This window comes from Dermochelys coriacea, chromosome 6 (assembly GCF_009764565.3).
Source record: "Dermochelys coriacea isolate rDerCor1 chromosome 6, rDerCor1.pri.v4, whole genome shotgun sequence".
Lineage (NCBI taxonomy): Eukaryota > Metazoa > Chordata > Testudines > Dermochelyidae > Dermochelys > Dermochelys coriacea.
The window spans coordinates 85,742,947-85,761,830 of NC_050073.1; the positions used below are offsets into that span (position 1 = coordinate 85,742,947).

An 18,884-nucleotide genomic window follows, 5' to 3' on the forward strand; every position below is an offset into this window, starting at 1 on the left:
CCCTTTACAAAAACCATGTTGGCTATTCCACAACAAATTATGTTCATCTGTGTCTGACAATTCTGTTCTTTACTATAGTTTCAACCAGTTTGTTGGTACTGAAGTGAGGCTTACTGGCCTGTGTAATTGCTGGGATCACCTCTGGAATGCTTTTTAAAAATTGGCATCACATTATCTATCCTCCAGTCATTTGGTATAGAAGCTGATTTAAATGATAGGTTACAAACCGCAGTTAGTAATTCTGCAATTTCATATTTGAATTCCTTCAGAGCTCTTGGGTGAATACCATCTGGTCCTGGTGACTTATTACTGTTTAATTTATCAATCTGTTCCAAAATCCCCTCTAATGACACCTCAATCTGGGACAGTTCCTCAGATTTGTCACCTAAAAATTAAATTAAATTAGCTTTTTCTTACGTGAGTAGTTTGTTGCTCTAAGTGGTATTCAGTTAACATTAATGTAGCACAAACGTTCTTTATATTGCAGGTCACTAATATATACTTAGGCCTAGTTACCCTCTGATCACTTTGAATGCCACTATGTCATTGCTTTTAGAGAGGGGAGGAGATGGATGAGGGATGCAATTTGGGACAATATCCTTACTTATTTTCTTGTCAAATTTCTTTACCAGATATAACCACCAGTAAAGTTGAACAAATTCCCTATGGGGAGAGAATAACTCTGCGTCCAGAACCTCTGCCCGAGAGACAACCATTTCCAAAAGGTAGGCACTGCTAGGCTAATTCTGATATCCTTTGAGAAAGGTAGGCAAGCATCATGTGGATAGCTGAGAACACTAAACTTTTGTTCCATGCTAGAGATTGTGTGCTGTTTTCTTCTTTTAGAAGCCCATAACTATAACATTATTCCTATGCATTTTCTGTTCCCATGGAGTTTTTTTTAAGGATTGGCTTATATTTTTACAGTTCAAATTTTGGGGGTTTCTTTTTTTCAGAACATCCAGGCCAGCGGGATCGTTACAACAGAGAGAGGGATCGTGAGTCTTACTTTGAGCGTCAAGGCAATGCAAACACAGATTACCGAGATTTTAAAAGGGAACGGGAACTGCACAGAGACCGCGGCTCAGGAGACTATGATCGAGAGAGGTTTGAGAAAGAACGCCATCTTCGAGAGGACAGGTATGCAGCGCAGGACAAGCTGGATCATAGTTGTATCCACGTGATTGATATTGTATTAGGTGCTGTCAGACTGTCAATTTTGTTTGAAGGACATATGTTTGTATACTGATTGGGAATTCACAGCTGCGCTCTGTAGTTGAAATCTTAGAGCTATACAAAATGTTGTCTCTTCTGGCAGGGCACCTCCAACTGGACCGTCAAGGACTCAGTCTTACCGTGACAAGAAAGACCATCCCTCCTCAAGGCGAGGGGGCTTTGAAAGACCATCATACGAACGAAAGCCTGATCGCCCAACCTATGATCATGGACCTTCCATGTTTGGAGGTATAGTTCCTTAGCCTCAAAGTAATACTACAGTGTTGGGAAAATGAAACCAGGAAGGTAGGATCACAAGAAGATGTATTGTATTACTTCATTATGGATATAAATGTTAGTGGCATTTATCAGGGCAGTGTCTGTCCTGTTCTTGTGATCTTCTGTCTCTCACTGGTTATGACATCTAGAAAGTAGCAGTGAGATATTTTGCCCACCAGTTATACAAATGTCTGTGATCAGAATTGCTTAGGACTGCATTTGTGGCTCACTTGGTATTGACATCTGTAAAGTCTGACATCTGACACTAAAAGTGCAACACTATTTCAAGACCCTGTGTGATCATATGCAGTAATTGTGACTCCACGGGCTGAGTTGATTTGATTTCAGTTTTCAGAAGTCAGAGGGAGAGGGTTATGAGAGACCACACCTCTCAAAAGCAAGAATCCCACAGATCAATATGTAATAAGAATGATAAACTGTCCATCTTGGACTTGTAATAAACTCAGCACATGGTCTCTTGAGCACCTGAGTGGAAGTGAGTCAGAACAAAACTATCAAAACCACCTGGGAGGCTTTAGAACTTCATCACACCCTTATATAGTATGGAATCCAATAAAAGAATTTCCCATGGTATTCCGAGTTGGGTCTGACTTCTTTTCCCTGCTTTGCAGAATTCTGAATTAATCACAGACATTACAAAGACCAGTCCGTTTTCCTTGTTTATATGGACTGAATAAAAATGCTTAGCATTTATATAGGGGATTTATATATTCAAAGCATTTTATAAACATTCATTCAGCCTCAGAACTCCCCAGGAATGTAGGTCGTCATTATCCCCATTTTACAGTCTACAAAGAGGTTAAGTGATTTTCCAAAGGCCACAGAGGAAGTTACTGGTAAAGCTGAGACTTGAACTAAAATCTTATATTCCAGTCTTGTTTCTCTTTGACTAGACCATTCCGCCTTTTGGAAATATGATCATATTTCTGTCAGTACAGATTTTCTGTTTTTATGGCATTGGCTAAATGGGACTGTCTGTCTTCTCCTCTACCAATCAGATCTTAAATTAAGGCTAAAGCACACAGTCTTGGAAATCACTGGGGTCTGTTAGAAACCTGTGAACTGAGATTTCTGATTTAGATTTCTGATTTCAGTGAGCTGAGAAAATACTTGTGTGCAATTTCTGAAATTTGTAGGTGATCGGAGAAATTACCCTGAGGAGAGGATGCCTATTTCTGCTCCATCAGTACCCCGCCAGCCACCCCCTGCTCCCCGGGTAGAAAGGAAACCAGAGTCTAAGAATGTGGATGATATTTTGAAGCCACCAGGACGGGACAGCAGACCAGAAAGGGTGAGTAGCATGGAGCGGCTATCCTTTCTGAAGACAACAAACAGTGTTAAGGGGCCTGTATTCTGATACATTTCGCATTTGCAGTATGCATGTTTCTGAAGCAAATCCCTGCCCCATCTAAAGCCACTGAATAATTTGTGAACCCCAAAACTGGAAGCAGATTGAACATCTAAAACGTAACTTGTTAATTTTGGTGTTCTCATAGACCAAGTAAAGACTGCAGGAAATGGTTTGAGAAAAAAACTATGAAGGTTCACTTTGGGGGAGCTCCAAGAAGGCTTTGTTGATGATATAAATAGAATAACACAACATAATCAGGTGGAATACATCTGACATTTAATCCTCTTGGATTTGGGAGTGCAAGAATAGGATTCCTATTAATTGACAATATTTGTGTTTCAGAATTCTTTCTGAGAGCAGTGTTCGACTGTGGTATGTGGGAGGGATGGGTTGGCCAAATGCTGTGTAGGGAAGGGTGTACATACACTGGCAAAGGATTGTATAGTTAAGGTAGGCTCATACTACTAACGTTTAACAAATTCTATTCAATCTTACATTATAGGGCCAGATCTTCAGCAGGTGTCTGCTGAGGTCATGGTTCTTACTGGGCACAATAAAAACAATTAATGAACATGTCATAGTGCTGGCTCTCTTTTGTGATTCTGTATCCAGTCAGTATGCAAGATTGTGAGCCAGAGCACTATGGTTGGTAGATAGGCCACATCCCATACTCAAGGGTTCTGTTGAATGCAGCCCAAAAAGTCATCTTTCTCTTATGCTGTCTTTATATCAGATTGTCATCATAATGAGAGGATTGCCTGGCAGTGGAAAGACACATGTAGCAAAACTCATCCGGGTAAGTAGATGAATAGCTACTTTCCTATATGTTGCCAGACTCTTAACTGTAAAACATCAGCATATCTCTAGGAATGTGCCTCTATGTGCACACTTCTTCTCTCCTTTCCTTCTATTTGTTCAGTTAACACGGGGAGATCATATTAGGTCAGTCCCTTGGAAGAAGCAGTCTTGGATCTGGAAACTCAGTCTCTAATTGCTTTAGATTCTAGTTGTTCAAATGATTGGGTATCCCCTTCCAGAACTAGAGGGAAAGGCAGCTGGGATGACTGAAATAAAAAGAAAGGTGTTCAGTTGCAACAGATAGAAAAATGTTCTTTTCTTTCTCTTACTGAATGTGGTTCAGGTTGCTGGGGTGTGCTTTGGGCATACTGAAGGCCCACATTGCAGAATGGAAATTGTATTCCTTGGTTGTTTCTTTCCCAGGACAAAGAGGTGGAGTGTGGAGGACCGGCACCCAGAGTTCTCAGCCTGGATGACTATTTCATCACCGAAGTGGAGAAAGAGGAGAGAGACCCAGATACAGGAAAAAAAGTGAAAAAGAAGGTATACTCCATTTGTGGCTCTGTTGATTTAAATCTTTGCTTGAGAAAGGAAGGAAAGTGTATTTTTAAAGGAGGCACATAACAGTGTAATTACAATTAGGGCTGGAACCTGCTGTTTCGATGCACTGGTGTTCTTTTGAACAAGGCATTTCTAGGTGTGGCCAAATTAGAGATAATCTGTGGACAAGTTCTTTAGAAATGTACTTGCAGAGGGAAGTTTGGTTCTGCTGCCCTTATGCTCAGTGGTTGTGATATCAGGATTTGAACTCCAGATGTTTTAGAACTCCTGCTTTCTCTTGACCTGTCTTTTGTCCTGGACCCAGGTGATGGAGTATGAGTATGAAGCTGATATGGAAGAGACCTACCGCACCAGTATGTTTAAAACTTTCAAAAAGACCTTGGATGATGGCTTCTTCCCTTTCATTATCCTGGATGCCATCAATGACAGGGTGCGCCATTTTGAGCAGTTCTGGAGTGCAGCGAAAACCAAGGGCTTTGAGGTAATGATGTCAGGAGTCATTCACACTCACTAGTACCTGTAAAACAATGAGCCCTCTTTCAGGAAAAGGAAACCAAATGGAACCCCCAGTCAGTCCTGCTGCTGCTTAGTATTAAATGCTCACTCATGTATCAGTGTATACATCTTCTGCACGTGCAGCTTAGACGTACATTCACTGTATGGGAAAACTGCTTTAGATAGTAACATTAATTTCCTGATGAGTTTATGGTGTCTAATACTAATTTTCTCTTTCTAGGTGTATTTAGCTGAAATGAGTGCAGATAACCAGACTTGTTCCAAGAGGAATATCCATGGACGCAAGCTAAAGGAGATCAATAGGGTAACTGTATATAGAAGTGGAGTCACAGGGGTTATTGAAGTTAGATTTCTTTGGGCTTTCAGGTCCATTGATGTTGCTGAAACCTCATATTGTTTTAGAACAAATATATCCCTCACTGTTTTGAAGATGGGCCCATATTCCCTGTGATTATTTCAGTAGGATAGCTGCAATATAACTGTACTCAAGAAAGATCTGTTCACTCCTGATCAAAGACTCACTTTTTCAATGTGGTGTGTTGTAGGAAGTGCTTTATTTTGTATATCTCTTGTTAGATGTCTGATCACTGGGAGACTGCACCACGTCACATGATGCGCTTGGACATTCGTTCTTTGTTGCAGGATGCTGCTATTGAAGAGGTGAGTGTCCCTCTATTTGAATGAAGTGGAGAATGTATGCATTTGTGTTAACATTGAAAATGTAAATTGCGGAAGAGAAGTTTGGTTATTATTTATTAAGTACCAGTAGTCTATTTAGCACTGTATAAACCAAATATGGTTAAGACTCACCCAGGCACAAGAACAACTTGAGGGATTTTACTGCTGCATTTGTGGAGACCATGCTCACGCTTCTTAAGCGAAGAGTGGAAGCTATTTTGTCCTCCACTGACTGTTGACTATTAGTTAAAGAGTATCTTTACCTTCTCTGAAGAAACTCAGCATTCCTGCAGGATTGTTGCAGCTGTGTAACTTATTTAATTAGTGGGGTTATAAGTTTGAAAAATGTTGGGGGCTTCGCAAAATTCTATTGATTCCTCCAAGTCCTTGTTTTGGGAAGTCCAGAGACTCTGTCACAGAAAACAAATATCTGGATCCATACTATGTGTCTGGAGAGGAATGCTTTGAGAGAAAAGCGTGTTGCTCTCTGTGTACCAAGGGGAATTTACTTTGACATGCATCCTTGGCATTTTAGCTTTCTGTGTTTCTGTAATCTTGTTAGTCAGATATTTTAGTAAGTCAAGAGATCTGGGACTACATTGGTGCACAAATCACGTACATTTTGAGTGCAGCACAGCTGTATGCTGATGTCAGAGCAGCTTTCATAGCAGGCTTAGAAACGCCTGAGCTGTGAAAGTAGGAAAACAGAATTTATTCTTTTCAACTTGACAACTCAAGGTTCCTTACAAACCATGAGATCAACAATTCATTTTCCAGTCTACAAATACTAATGCTCTTGAAACTAGTAATCTCAAAAAGAGGAGCAAAAGCCTGAGCTCTCAGGAAGAGAGAGTGTGAGCATAGACTTGGGATTTATTCTACTCCAATGTGGGCATCCAACTTCCATTAATGGCATGAGGAGCTGCAGACCCATTAAGAGGGTTTTATATTCCTTGATGCATATGTGAACATCAGCAAAGAGATGGGTCCCAAAAAGTAATCCAGTTATATGGGCAAAGTTGAATATGTGCATAAATTATTCCTGTATGTGATAATATTCCTCTGTTTTTTCCAAGGTATCCAAAGTACTCCAAAGTAAAGACTGAGTAGAGACATGTTGGCGGGTAGAGGGGGCATTTCCCTGTGGTATATAAGTATCAAGTTTGGGATCCTTTTAGAGACTTCAGGTTTTGACATGAATTTGTGTACAGTTTTTGTGTGTGTAAAATGAGAGAATATCTTACTATTACAGGCTCCAGTAACACAAAAGGATATCTGTGGTGGAGAAGGTCGTGACTTCCCTTCACCAAATTCCCCATTCTTTTCTGTGGCAGGAATAGAATCTGAAATGAAACCGTTTATGTAGGGAAGAAAATGGAGTTTGTCTCAATATGTTGCACCAATATATTTGTCTGAATAAATCCTCTCATTCTATTCTCTCTTTGTGGGAGTTTGGGGTCTACTCTGCACCCTTTGGATAAGCAAGTAATACTCAGAAGTCAAGCAATGCAGTATAATTCTCTGTGTGTGTTTTGGACTAGGTGGAGATGGAGGATTTTGATGCTAATATTGAAGATCAGAAAGAAGAATCCAAGAAAGATACAGCAGAGGAAGAAGAAAGCGAACTGGTAGGAGATACCTCACCCATCTCAAACAAAGTGTATTTTATTAAAATAACTAAAATGGAGTCTAACTGTTATAAATCCCAAACCTCTGCAACTCCCAGGAGTGTAATGCTAATACATACATTGTTTGTGATTGGTTTCTTATGCATGTTTGAGAGGATTTTAGTACTAAATCTTGGTCTCTTTTTCTTAATTGATTTTAAAAAAATCTATAACTATATTTACTATGAATAGGAATAGTATTCTCAACTGAGCATGGTACCATGCTCCAGGCACACATCTACAAGCCACAACCTCTGGAGCCTGCTTTTTGTAGACAATTCAAGTTTGAAAGTTCTCAGGTGGAGAAGGGGAAAGCACATGTACTGTTACATATGGAATACCCTGTGTAAGTACAAAGACGTGCAGAAATCATGTGGTGGGAACAGAGTCTATTTAAGCTTAGCTTACTTAAACTTGCACTTATCTTACAAACTCTTCTTGACTAAAGTAGTGTCTGACACCACTTAATGCTGTACTTATGTCTTAGAAAGGTTTGGAAAGAAGCATGTCTCACTCTCTTTGGTTGCTAATAATAGCTGATTACTCAGTCTTGAGGAGGGATATCATTCAGATAATTGAAACCTGGAGAGTGGGCTTTAAGCTTGGTTTTATTTGCTAAATATTTTAAAGGCCATGATGGCTTATTAAATAAATGTAACTTCTTGGAGCTGTATCAACTCAATGCTTGATGAATTGTTCGCGCCAAATCCTGGCTCCTAGGACCAAAGAGCTAAATTGCAATTAAAAAAAAGATTCTGAGAGACACTGAGACCTTTTTCCTGATGAAAGTTCTCTATTCCTTAGGAATGGGGTCAGCGCTGATAGATTCTAGAAGAGAAAGGAAATATAAAAGTTAAAGAAAAAATCTCTGCAGGCAGAGTAGAGATTAATAAACATTTTTTCTATTGATATGACTCATTTATTCTCTTTACTAAGTTATCCTTTGACAGAGAATAAGTCTGAATAAAGTGTGATCAAGAGTTCCATCTAAAGACACTTCACTGTTGGTTGGAACGTGGCTATTAACTTCTGACTGCCTGGAAATGGGCCATACCTAAAACAGATAGTAGTGTCTTTAGTTTTCTAGAGCGCCCTGTATTAAAAAATATATAGATGTAGATTATATATGTGTGTGTGTGTTTCTATTATGCAATACATATAACCACAGATTTGAGTTGCATAAATCAAGGAGAAAGTGGGGGGTTGAAAATTGAGTAAATTATTAATTAAAAACAGTCCGCATATAAATATGGCTTCCATTCAGAAACGCAAGAGGAAAACCAGCAAAGAGTTATCTACTACAGTTTATCTCTGATGTGGCTAATGTCAGAGAGAGGTATGCCAGACTGATACAGAAAGGTGGAACAGTGCACTGTCTTTGACATCTATTGTCTTTTTGAGAGCAGTTGGTGGGAGTTCTTGAATTCATTTTGTTACACTTCCATTTTGCCCTCGGAGAAGGAGGGGCAGAAGCACCTACCAGCTGGTAAATGTCCCTGAGAGACTGTCTTGCACCAAAAGGTGACATCTGAATCTTGTCTTATACTAACTGAAGAAGGAGGTTACAGTACAGATTCAGCACACAGTACACAGGGCATTTAATTCACACCATCATATAGGGTGACCAGCTGTCCCGATTTTATACGGACAGTCCTGATATTTGGGGCTTTGTCTTATATAGGTGCCTATTACCCCCAACCCCCGTCCTGATTTTTCACACTTGCTACCTGGTCACCCTACCATCATAGTCACTCATATGTTGATATATCAACTCTACTGGATTCTTTGTATTGTGAAAAAAAAAAAAAAACACTTTCTTTTCTGTGCTTGATGGTATGAAGTATTGACGTTTTAAATTCAGTGTTGTTGTCAGCATATTGGTAAAACTAGTGCAAATAGCACAGTGTTCCATAAATGCAATGTTCTAGTAGTAGATGAGCTTTTGAACAGGTTTTAATGCACAACTTACTAAAAATTTTGATGTAAATATACATGTTCATTATAGTTAATAGTACAACACAGATGACTTAGTTCCTATTAAATACATATTTGATTTAAAAAACTACTTGCAAATTAAAATACATAATCTGTAGTAAACTAAAAATCATTATTAAAAAGCTGAAACTACAACTGGATAAAAGTTAGAATTGTATAAGAACTTTGAAAGAGTCATGCTGTGGTGTATGTAAATACAATGTATGCAACAGCAGCATCTCTCTCTAGAATAATACACTCTATTCTAGTAGTTAGCCTGTATAGTGCCAGTATACCCTGGTATCTTTAGAGAGAGCCTATAAAGAGAGTAGAAATGGAGTTAGTGTAATAAAATTGATCTAAGGATTGGGGTTAATCTCGTGCTGAAACCTGTTTATAGGGATGCTTACCCCTCTCTAGAGAGAATAATACTTGTAACAAGTTTCTCATACAATATGTTTCAATATGTTGTTTTTTTAATATGACTACATAGAATCATTAAATAGTATAACAATTTAAGCAGCTGAAACTGGAGTATATGAGAGATCATAGACAAATAGTATAACTAAATCCTCACTGAGCAAGCACTGTAAAATGGAAATATCATAAAAGAATAATCAAGTGAAATTCTTGCAGAATTTAAAATTTTGAGTCACATGGAATAAAGTAGCTGAATACCTTATTACATATAAAATGCATTCTTTCTGTTGTTGATACAATAGTTGTATTTGTATGCAACCAATGTTGGAACTATGATACATTTGCAGTTTTCAATAAGCAACTTTTGTAGTGTTTATATCTCATGATTCAACAAAATCTAACTCTAATTTAAACTAGTAAAACCTTTTTTATAAAAAAGGATTTACCATTTAATGTTAGAGTCCATACTAAATTTTTGTTTGTTCCTTTAATAGGAATATTCAGTGAAGTCTGGCTGTAGTGAATTGTTCTGGAAATACATTCTTAAGAGCATATGGCTAATGTCATTTTTTTGCAATTGTATTTGTAGTGCATTGAATATTCTCAACACCTAATAATTTATGTTACAAAACCTATGCCACTTCGGGCAATATAATGTTGTAACTTTGCACACAGTTTCAGTACTATTGCTATCTGTTAAATTTGTTCTGTGTTTGCAGAAGCAGCACTCTTGTAACAATGCAAAAGAGCCACTAAAAGCACTGAATATAAAGTGGATATAGAGGTTCTGAAGTGTCTAGTAACCTGGTTTTCCTTAGTTGCTAACTGTGAATTGCACTTTACCAAAAAAAAAATGTTTTAAGCTCCCATTATAATGCTTTTTCCAGTTCAAAAGTGATATACGTGTGTGTGTGTGTGTCTCTAACCCTTCGAGCTTCTCTCTGTGTATGATTTAGGGTTACATTCCGAAAAGCAAATGGGAGATGGACACTTCTGAGGCAAAGCTAGGTGGGTATTTTTTTTTCCTGTTTTCTATAGTTGGTATCTGATGGTATGTGCAGAACTTTAATATGCTTATTTGTGCAGTTTTTCTTGCCAAAGAGCAAATGGCTTGTATTGATCTCATAGATGTGTATGTGAATCTACAAGACATTTCTCTTCCATGTAAAATGTAGGTTCTCTCTTCTGCGATAGTAAAGGTAGAGATAGTCTAATGTTCTTAGCCATAGCTGTTTTATACACTTTGACATAGAGTACACATTTCCATACTGATGCTCATCCACCTATTCAAGGGAAGTAGTTTGTTTAAAAAGAAAAAAAAAATGCAATATTTCATTCTTCCTCTGTATTGTAAATAGGCAACTGAATCCATTCACAATACACACGTTCATATTTGTGCTTCATACATTTTTTTCTTAAGTCTAAATTTTCAATTGAAAAAGTGTCTGTCTTGCAACATGGGTGTTGTGCTGGCTGAAGGAAAGGCTGGTGTACCCTACTCCTTGCATTTTCATTCAATTTTACTAAGGCATCACAAAGGGGTTACAAACATAAATACTATACCATATCCTGCTTGTTTTACTTGTACTTTTTTTGAGCCAACAGGAGAACATGGTTAATTTAATAATCAAGGAGAGACTGTTTTTCCTTAAGAGAAATATTTAGTAGGGAACAGTACTGGAGAGCCTTCCAAAACTGTCATGTGACCAGATAACACAAGCTTCATACTCTGAACCTGGTTCTGAATGATCCAGTCATAATCACTTCCTTTCAAAGACCTAGATATAAAAATTACTGTCAGCTGTTCAAATGAAATTCCTTGAGAGTTGTGGGACACTTTTCAGAGGATTCAGAATGGACCTTTCTGGAAAAGGAGATGATTTTAACTCCACTGCCAATCTCATTAACGTTGCTCTGCTGCTAGATGTTATCTGTTATAACTGATATTTCCATCAAAATCAGCAAGAGAAATGCAGGCACAAGGCCAAGTGATGGAGCATGTGTGCATGCAAAGGAATTTCCATTAATATGCAACTTTTGAGCAACAATGTTTATTTCAGGAATGGTACTAAAACAGGATCTTTGAACCAACCTGGATAAAAGGATCACTTTCAGTCACCTATATGATAAAATAATAGATATCTGAAAGGTGATGTGTAGTGTAAATTTCAAAGAGAAAGTTCACTACATATAACTGCCTAACCCTCGGGGCAGTGAGTCTGAGTATGTGATACATGCCTCTGTATTCTTGTTTTCAAATCCTAACGGCATCATAGAAATGGCACCAGAAGACCCTGTTTACATAAATGGCCTTTTGTCGCCTGCTGTTTGACTGCTTTGCTGCAGCATCTTTTCTGCTGCCACGTTCTCTTGATGAGCCATTGAAATCCTGATGGAACATCTAGACTTCTTGATACCCTCAGCACGGCTGGATGAGCCTTTTCTCAGTATCTGAGGTCTATCAAACAGCTAAGCAATTAAAGAAGAAACTGATTCCAAGGGTTGTGTGCATTCTTGCTGTAGAATTCACAACCCTGGTCTGTTGTTAAGCTTATTTCTTAGGGCTTGCCGTGATAATTTTTAAGAAATGTTGCTTTGGAAATCATAGTATAAAATACTCTGTGTGGTTAAAAAATTCAAAGCTGTTGGTTATTGTGTTTATATTCCAAATAACTGTTGTTTTTCATTAAATGTGCATAAGTGTCCCATTACACACAACTAATATTTTTAAACACCTCCCAAAAAAATCCCTCAATTACACACATTTTATAAATATCAAATACAGAAGCCCAAAATATGTATGATACATAGAACAATTAAACTGTTTTAAATATATATCATTCTTTGTGTATAGCATCCCCAGCAAAACTGAGTATGGGCTGCAGCAGAAACTAATAGAGTTTTTAAAATCTCTCCCTCCCCACATTGTTAAATCTCACTAATAAAAAATAGAAGCAAAATAATTGTTTTTATAATACGCTTTCCGGGTCATAAATCCAAACTATAAAAGTAATATAGGATCATCTCCACTTAACCCAAATATGTACAAATAAATGTAAAATAAACTGCAGGGTTAAACTCCTAACAAAATGACTCTGTTAGCCACTGATCTTGACATCAGCTGTACAAATTTCTTGTAACTAGCTCTCATCAGGAACTCAGCTAACAGGACAACTGTATTCCACAGTCACCATGTCCTGTTGCTAAAGAGGTCTCACCCTGGAAACAGACTCAATCTATCCCTGTTTGGATATAAATAGCCCCTTCCCCAATAAGTCTAAATTCCACAAAAAGCTATAGAAAAAACAAAATTTACTAAAAACAAGTATCATATTGCTACAGAGAGCCCTAAATCCCATTGTAATGGGATGCTGTTTCCTAGAAGATTGCTCTATAAATTCAGGCGTTGTCAGCCAAAACTGTGGTTAAGAAACCTTGCATTTTAGGACTTAAAAGTGGTTATATCTGGTACATCCTAGGATTTCCAGGGTAATGCTTAGTGAGCCGTAGTTATTCCTAATAGTCCATTTCAGCAGTGACTGATTACAACTGTATACGAAATGGTGTGTAAAGATGTAATATAGATTTGTTGTTTCAGATTTGGATTGTTTCCTGCGAGATGCTGGCCTGTCCAGCATGTTTACATGCAATAGACAAGCTTTTACAGAGATGAAAGGGCTGAAAGGCAGAATCTTAAGCCAAATACATTTCTTTGATGGATTGGTTCACCCAAATCACTTGGCAGCTACAAATTCTGTTGTGCTTTCTATTTTTATTTATAAATATTGTTACAGGTAAAGTACAACAGAATTTTACTGGCTACAGTGTGTCATGGAGAATGTCTGAAATGTTGAGCTTTTGGCTGAATATGTTTGTGACAGTCACCAAGCACATGAAAATCTCCTTACCTCAGAGTTCTTGCTTTGGTTAATATTTATTCTGGCAGGGATGGTACATTCCTCTTCTGAATACTGTGCCCCTGCATGCTGCTGCCCATTTTCCATACATGTTCTGGATACAACCACAGCCACATTTCTGTTTAAAATGTAACTACTGCTATATCAATGTGCCCTTCTGTATTTGTGCAGCAAGTTCTTCCATTTACAACTTACAGAAATCGGCTAATGCTTGTTGTCTTGATTGAGGTATAATTGCCTCTTTGAGTATATTATTTAAAAGTATGGTTTAATAGTGCAATGTTCAGACCTCACAGATGGGAAAACTAACCTTACAATATCTGAAGTTTTATCTGCACTGTAAAACTTTATTCTAGGATGCAAATAACATTTCACTCAGGCCACTATGAGTTGTTGCATAAAAAAAATATGAAAATTATAACTTTTTTTGGAGGGGTGGCCAGTATTGAGAAACAAAAAGTTATTGGTTAATTTCAGGTGCTTTTATAATTAAAATAATTAAGGTGAGTTTTTAAGAAGTTTCACAGATTTTAAGGATCCTGCCATTTTGTTATTTTTAAAACTCTAAATGGTAGAATGATTAAAGTTTGAAAATTGGGTGCTAAATAACCATTTCTTTCCATAACTACCATCGCGGGCTCTATATTACAAAGTGAAATCTTGTCTCATAACAACAAACCCTTCTGAGTTGATATGCCAAGGATCAGTGCAATAGGACTTTGAGAATGCTTCAAGGAGTGTCTGCTCTGGGGGCACCTCTGGACATACCTTGAAGTACCATGGCATAGATGGAAACAGATCTCCCTGAAAGGGCAGCCAACTTCAGACACAAAAGGAGATTAAATTTAAAAACATACTCTATACTGAGATAAACGGAGTCCTTAAAAGAAGAATTATTCAAACTGACGGTGCAGTCCTTAACTCACCGTTTTACATTTGAGTGCTGCAAAACTTTCAGGTACTGATTTGCAACTTTTGTCATACACAGGTGAAGTGGGAGAATTAACTCTTTCATGCTGGTGATCAGATGTGCTTGCTACTTGCACTTAGCATCAGAAATTTCTGATTCGCAGTGGGAAAGTGTTGATATGACTGCCTTGTCACAGAGTTCCTTGACTTCTCCAATTGTCACAGTTTAAATGTGTGTGCTGCTCTCCTTTTCAATGCTGTTTATTCTGGAGAGCCTTATGATAGCAGTGGTCTGTGTTGAGTAATTTGTGAATAATACTAGATGGGCTTGGAAGTACCTTTACTGCTGGAGCAATACAAAGGAAATTCCCATGCCTAGAGTTTCTCTCCTGAAAGGAGATGGCATCTCTCGATGGAACCGTAGTCACAAATTTGGCATATTTGACTTTGCATTGTTTCTTCTTTTATTCTATGTAACTATTAACACTTCAGGAAAGCAGAAACAACTATTCTGTGTTGATTTTTAACTGTAGTGTCTTTGGGGAGGGAATTCAAAAATGCTTTGCTTGAACAGATGAAAGATTTGAATCTGTCTCAATTAAATGGGGCATAATGGATTCTTGAAAATTCTAGCAATGAATGAGGGAGGGATTACTTTATTGGTTTGTCATGTGAAGTTTTGCTGAAGTATGCATAAGTCACCATTTGTTTTTTTTTGTCTCGCATGACCTCCAGTACTACTCTGCTCTTCGCTATTTTAAATAAAACAAAATTCATCTGTGTACTGAAATTCTTTGGATGCACATTTTTAGACTGTCCTTTTCTGCTGCCCAGCAAATAGGTTGCTTTGTATTTGATTAGTTTAAGAGATCTCCTATTGGCTAATTTAATAACATTAGTGACTTCTGAGCTAGTGTCTTTGTCATCACTGGCAATGATTTACAGAGAACACCAAATAACTGTAAAAAGTCACTCTACATATACTTTAATGTGGCAGTGATTATAGAAATTGTTTAAAATATAGGGGCAACAAACTTACTACATGACATTATGAACCAGTGAGTAAACACCAATGGGGAAAAAAAGGTAGTGGAATTATTTTTAGCTCTGTAAAGCCAGTTTCATATCTTCACACCTATTAGTCCTTAACCTTATGTACTTGGTCTCATTACCACTAGCAATCTGCTTTGAATAAGTGGCCAAAAAGAGGAAGTTCTTATAACTCGATAAATGTCATCTTGTTTCACCTCATCTCTCAGGCTGATCATTCTGGTTCAGTAAGCAACAGAAGAAAAAAGTGACCTTTGGACAAACTTGATTCTAGAGCATTCATGTGTGAGAGACCTCTCACACCATGAATAATAGATTCTGAGTCTTTCTGCAGTGCCAGGATTTTGTGTTCAGTAGAAGCAGTTCTTCAAAAACTACTTACTATGCAGTCCTTAGTAGGTTTAACAGTTAGATGGACCCCAAGTTCCTGATATTGCATGTTATACCATGTTTGACACAGTATTAAACCCAACACTTGGGAGAAAATGTGTGGCATTAATATTGTGTTAAATTGCAGAATAGATGGGACTGCCATTCCACCAACAGCTTCCAGCAGCAGTGTTATGCCTGCTGAGCATGGACTCTGAATGATGTGAACTTCCAGGAAGATACGTTTTCCTCCCTCATACAAACAGCAATACTGAGTGTTACTGACAAAATTAATAGGAAAGATAAATAAAAATTGGAAATGTGGGTGAGTCTTTAGAGTTGAAACAAACTAGAGATCATTCCACTCATCAACACAATCTGGATGTGCAAGTTCTGCTGCTGTGAAATACAGACTCATTCTTTTGAAAGTGTTCCCTCTCTCATCTTGTTTGTGTGCCTTTTACACAAATTTTCTCCTTTAACGCTGAGGCTCTGTGTTTGTTCTCAGACAAGCTGGATGGCTTGCGGACAGGCACAAAGAGGAAACGTGATTGGGAAGCAATTGCCAGCAGGATGGAGGATTATCTTCAGCTTCCAGATGACTACGATACACGTGCTTCTGAACCTGGCAAGAAGAGGGTAATAAACTCCATTAGTGCTTAGTATCTCTAAAGGACTCATACAGCATTCTCTCTGTAGAACATAGTCTGCACCATTCATTCAGTTTGTCTGCATACAGGATCAGTGTGAACTCTTTGTTTCATTTCATTGTCCCATTAAATGCCATGGCAGACTGTTCTTAAGAACATGGTCTTCCAAGCACATACAGATTTGATATAATAAAGTGAGCCATTGAAGATAGTAAAGATTAACAGCATGTCTCTCAGATTTTGAGAATTAGAAAAAAGATACACCATTCTTAAGGAAACGTTCTAAATAAAGATGCAGACTTTCTAGAGAAGCCATGGAGATGGGTATACTGTATATGGTGTATGTTTTGTGGAAGGCACAAAAGGTATAGTATATAATGCAGAAAAGAGGCTAGGAAGTTTGTACTGTGTGTTGTATATGAGAGAAGAGGAAAATAAAATGGGTTTTATATATGACTTATGTTCTGTTAAAGTTAATCGATTTTTATGGTAGGCTTTGTAATAAGGGTAGTGAAGAAAACAGCATGTGTTCTTAAATTCAGGGCAGGTTCAGTTTGAGTGATTTTCTTTTGAAAAATAGCTTCTGTATAAATAAAAATTGATCCTTTATCATCCCTGAATGTGTGCTGCTGCTTAAAATACTTCTATGAATGGAAAGTAAAAATGCATGTAGACACAAGAATGTACACATTTGCATAAGCATCACTTAAAAATTACATTGGGGAAGATAACTAGTAGAGCTTCTACAATAGTGCTTGGGGTGTGCTATAGACCGTCGGGATCTAATTTGGATATGGATAGAGCCCTTTTTAATGTTTTTAATAAAGTAAATACTAATGGAAACTGCGTAATCATGGGAGACTTTAACTTCCCAGATATAGACTGGAGGACAAGTGCTAGTAATAATAATAGGGCTCAGATTTTCCTAGATGCGATAGCTGATGGATTCCTTCATCAAGTAGTTGCTGAACCGACTAGAGGGGATGGTTTTGGTGAGTAGTGAGGACCTCATAAAAGAAATGGTTGTAGGGGATAATCTTGGTTTAAGTGATCATGAGCTAATTCAGTTCAAACTGAACGGAAGGATTAACAAAAATAAATCTGCAAGTAGGGTTTTTGATTTCAAAAGGGCTGACTTTCAAAAATTAAGGAAATTAGTTAGGGAAGTGGATTGGACTGAAGAATTTATGGATCTAAAGGTAGAGGAGGCCTGGGATTACTTTAAATCAAAGCTGCAGAAGCTATCGGAAGCCTGTATCCCAAGAAAGGGGAAAAAATTCATAGGCAGGAGTTGTAGACCAAGCTGGATGAGCAAGCATCTTAGAGAGGTGATTAAGAAGAAGTAGAAAACGTACAGGGAGTGGAAGATGGGAGGGATCAGCAAGGAAAGCTACTTTATTGAGGTCAGAACATGTAGAGATAAAGTGAGACAAGCTAAAAGTCGAGTAGAGTTGGACCTTGCAAAGAGAATTAAAACCAATAGTAAAAGGTTCTATAGCCATATAAATAAGAAGAAAACAAAGAAAGAAGAAGTGGGACCGCTAAACACTGAGGATGGAGTGGAGGTTAAAGATAATCTAGGCATGGCCCAATGTCTAAACAAATACTTTGCCTCAGTCTTTAATAAGGCTAAAGAGGATCTTAGGGATAATGGTAGCATGACAAATGGGAATGAGGATATGGAGGTAGATATTACCATATCTGAGGTAGAAGCGAAACTCCAACAGCTTAATGGGACTAAATCGGGGGGCCCAGATAATCTTCATCCAAGAATATTAAAGGAATTTGCACCTGAAATTGCAAGCCCATTAGCAAGAATTTTTAATGAATCTGTAAACTCAGGAGTTGTACCGAATGATTGGAGAATTGCTAATCTAGTTCCTATTTTTAAGAAAGGAAAAAAAAAGTGATCCAGGTAACTACAGGCCAGTTAGTTTGACATCTGTAGTATGCAAGGTCCTGGAAAAAATTTTGAAGGAGAAAGTAGTTAAGGACATTGAAGTCAATGGTAAATGGGACAAAATACAACAGGGTTTTACAAAAGGTAGATAGTGCCAAACCAACCTGATCTCCTTCTTTGAGAAAGTAACAGATTGTTTAGACAAAGGAAACGCAGTGGATCTAATTTACCTAGATTTCAGTAAGGCGTTTGATACGGTGCCACATGGGGAATTATTAGTTAAATTGGAAAAGAAGGGGATCAATATGAACATCAAAAGGTGGATAAGGAATTGGTTAAAGGGGAGAGTACAACGGGTCCTACTGAAAGGCGAACTGTCAGGCTGGAGGGAGGTTACCAGTGGAGTTCTTCAGGGATCAGTTTTGGGACCAATCTTATTTAATCTTTTTATTACTGACCTTGGCACCAAAAGTGGGAGTGTGCTAATAAAGTTTGCAGATGATACAAAGCTGGGAGGTATTGTCAATTCAGAGAAGGATCGGGATATTATACAGAAGGATCTGGATGACCTTGTAAACTGGAGTAATAGTAATAGGATGAAATTTAATA

General features: G+C 37.8%; 1 protein-coding gene across 1 annotated transcript in view; it reads left to right on the forward strand.

Annotated features, from left to right (window-relative positions):
- Positions 1 to 18,884, forward strand: part of YLPM1 (YLP motif containing 1) — a 60,731-nt gene that overhangs the window by 37,262 nt on the left and 4,585 nt on the right. The window contains exons 11-22 of the mRNA XM_043516182.1: positions 633 to 725; positions 957 to 1,140; positions 1,319 to 1,464; positions 2,652 to 2,806; positions 3,600 to 3,662; positions 4,088 to 4,207; positions 4,530 to 4,706; positions 4,962 to 5,045; positions 5,318 to 5,401; positions 6,961 to 7,047; positions 10,437 to 10,488; positions 16,234 to 16,364. Coding sequence (XP_043372117.1) covers positions 633 to 725; positions 957 to 1,140; positions 1,319 to 1,464; positions 2,652 to 2,806; positions 3,600 to 3,662; positions 4,088 to 4,207; positions 4,530 to 4,706; positions 4,962 to 5,045; positions 5,318 to 5,401; positions 6,961 to 7,047; positions 10,437 to 10,488; positions 16,234 to 16,364 — 1,376 coding nt within the window. The remainder of the gene's footprint in view (positions 1 to 632; positions 726 to 956; positions 1,141 to 1,318; positions 1,465 to 2,651; positions 2,807 to 3,599; positions 3,663 to 4,087; positions 4,208 to 4,529; positions 4,707 to 4,961; positions 5,046 to 5,317; positions 5,402 to 6,960; positions 7,048 to 10,436; positions 10,489 to 16,233; positions 16,365 to 18,884) is intronic.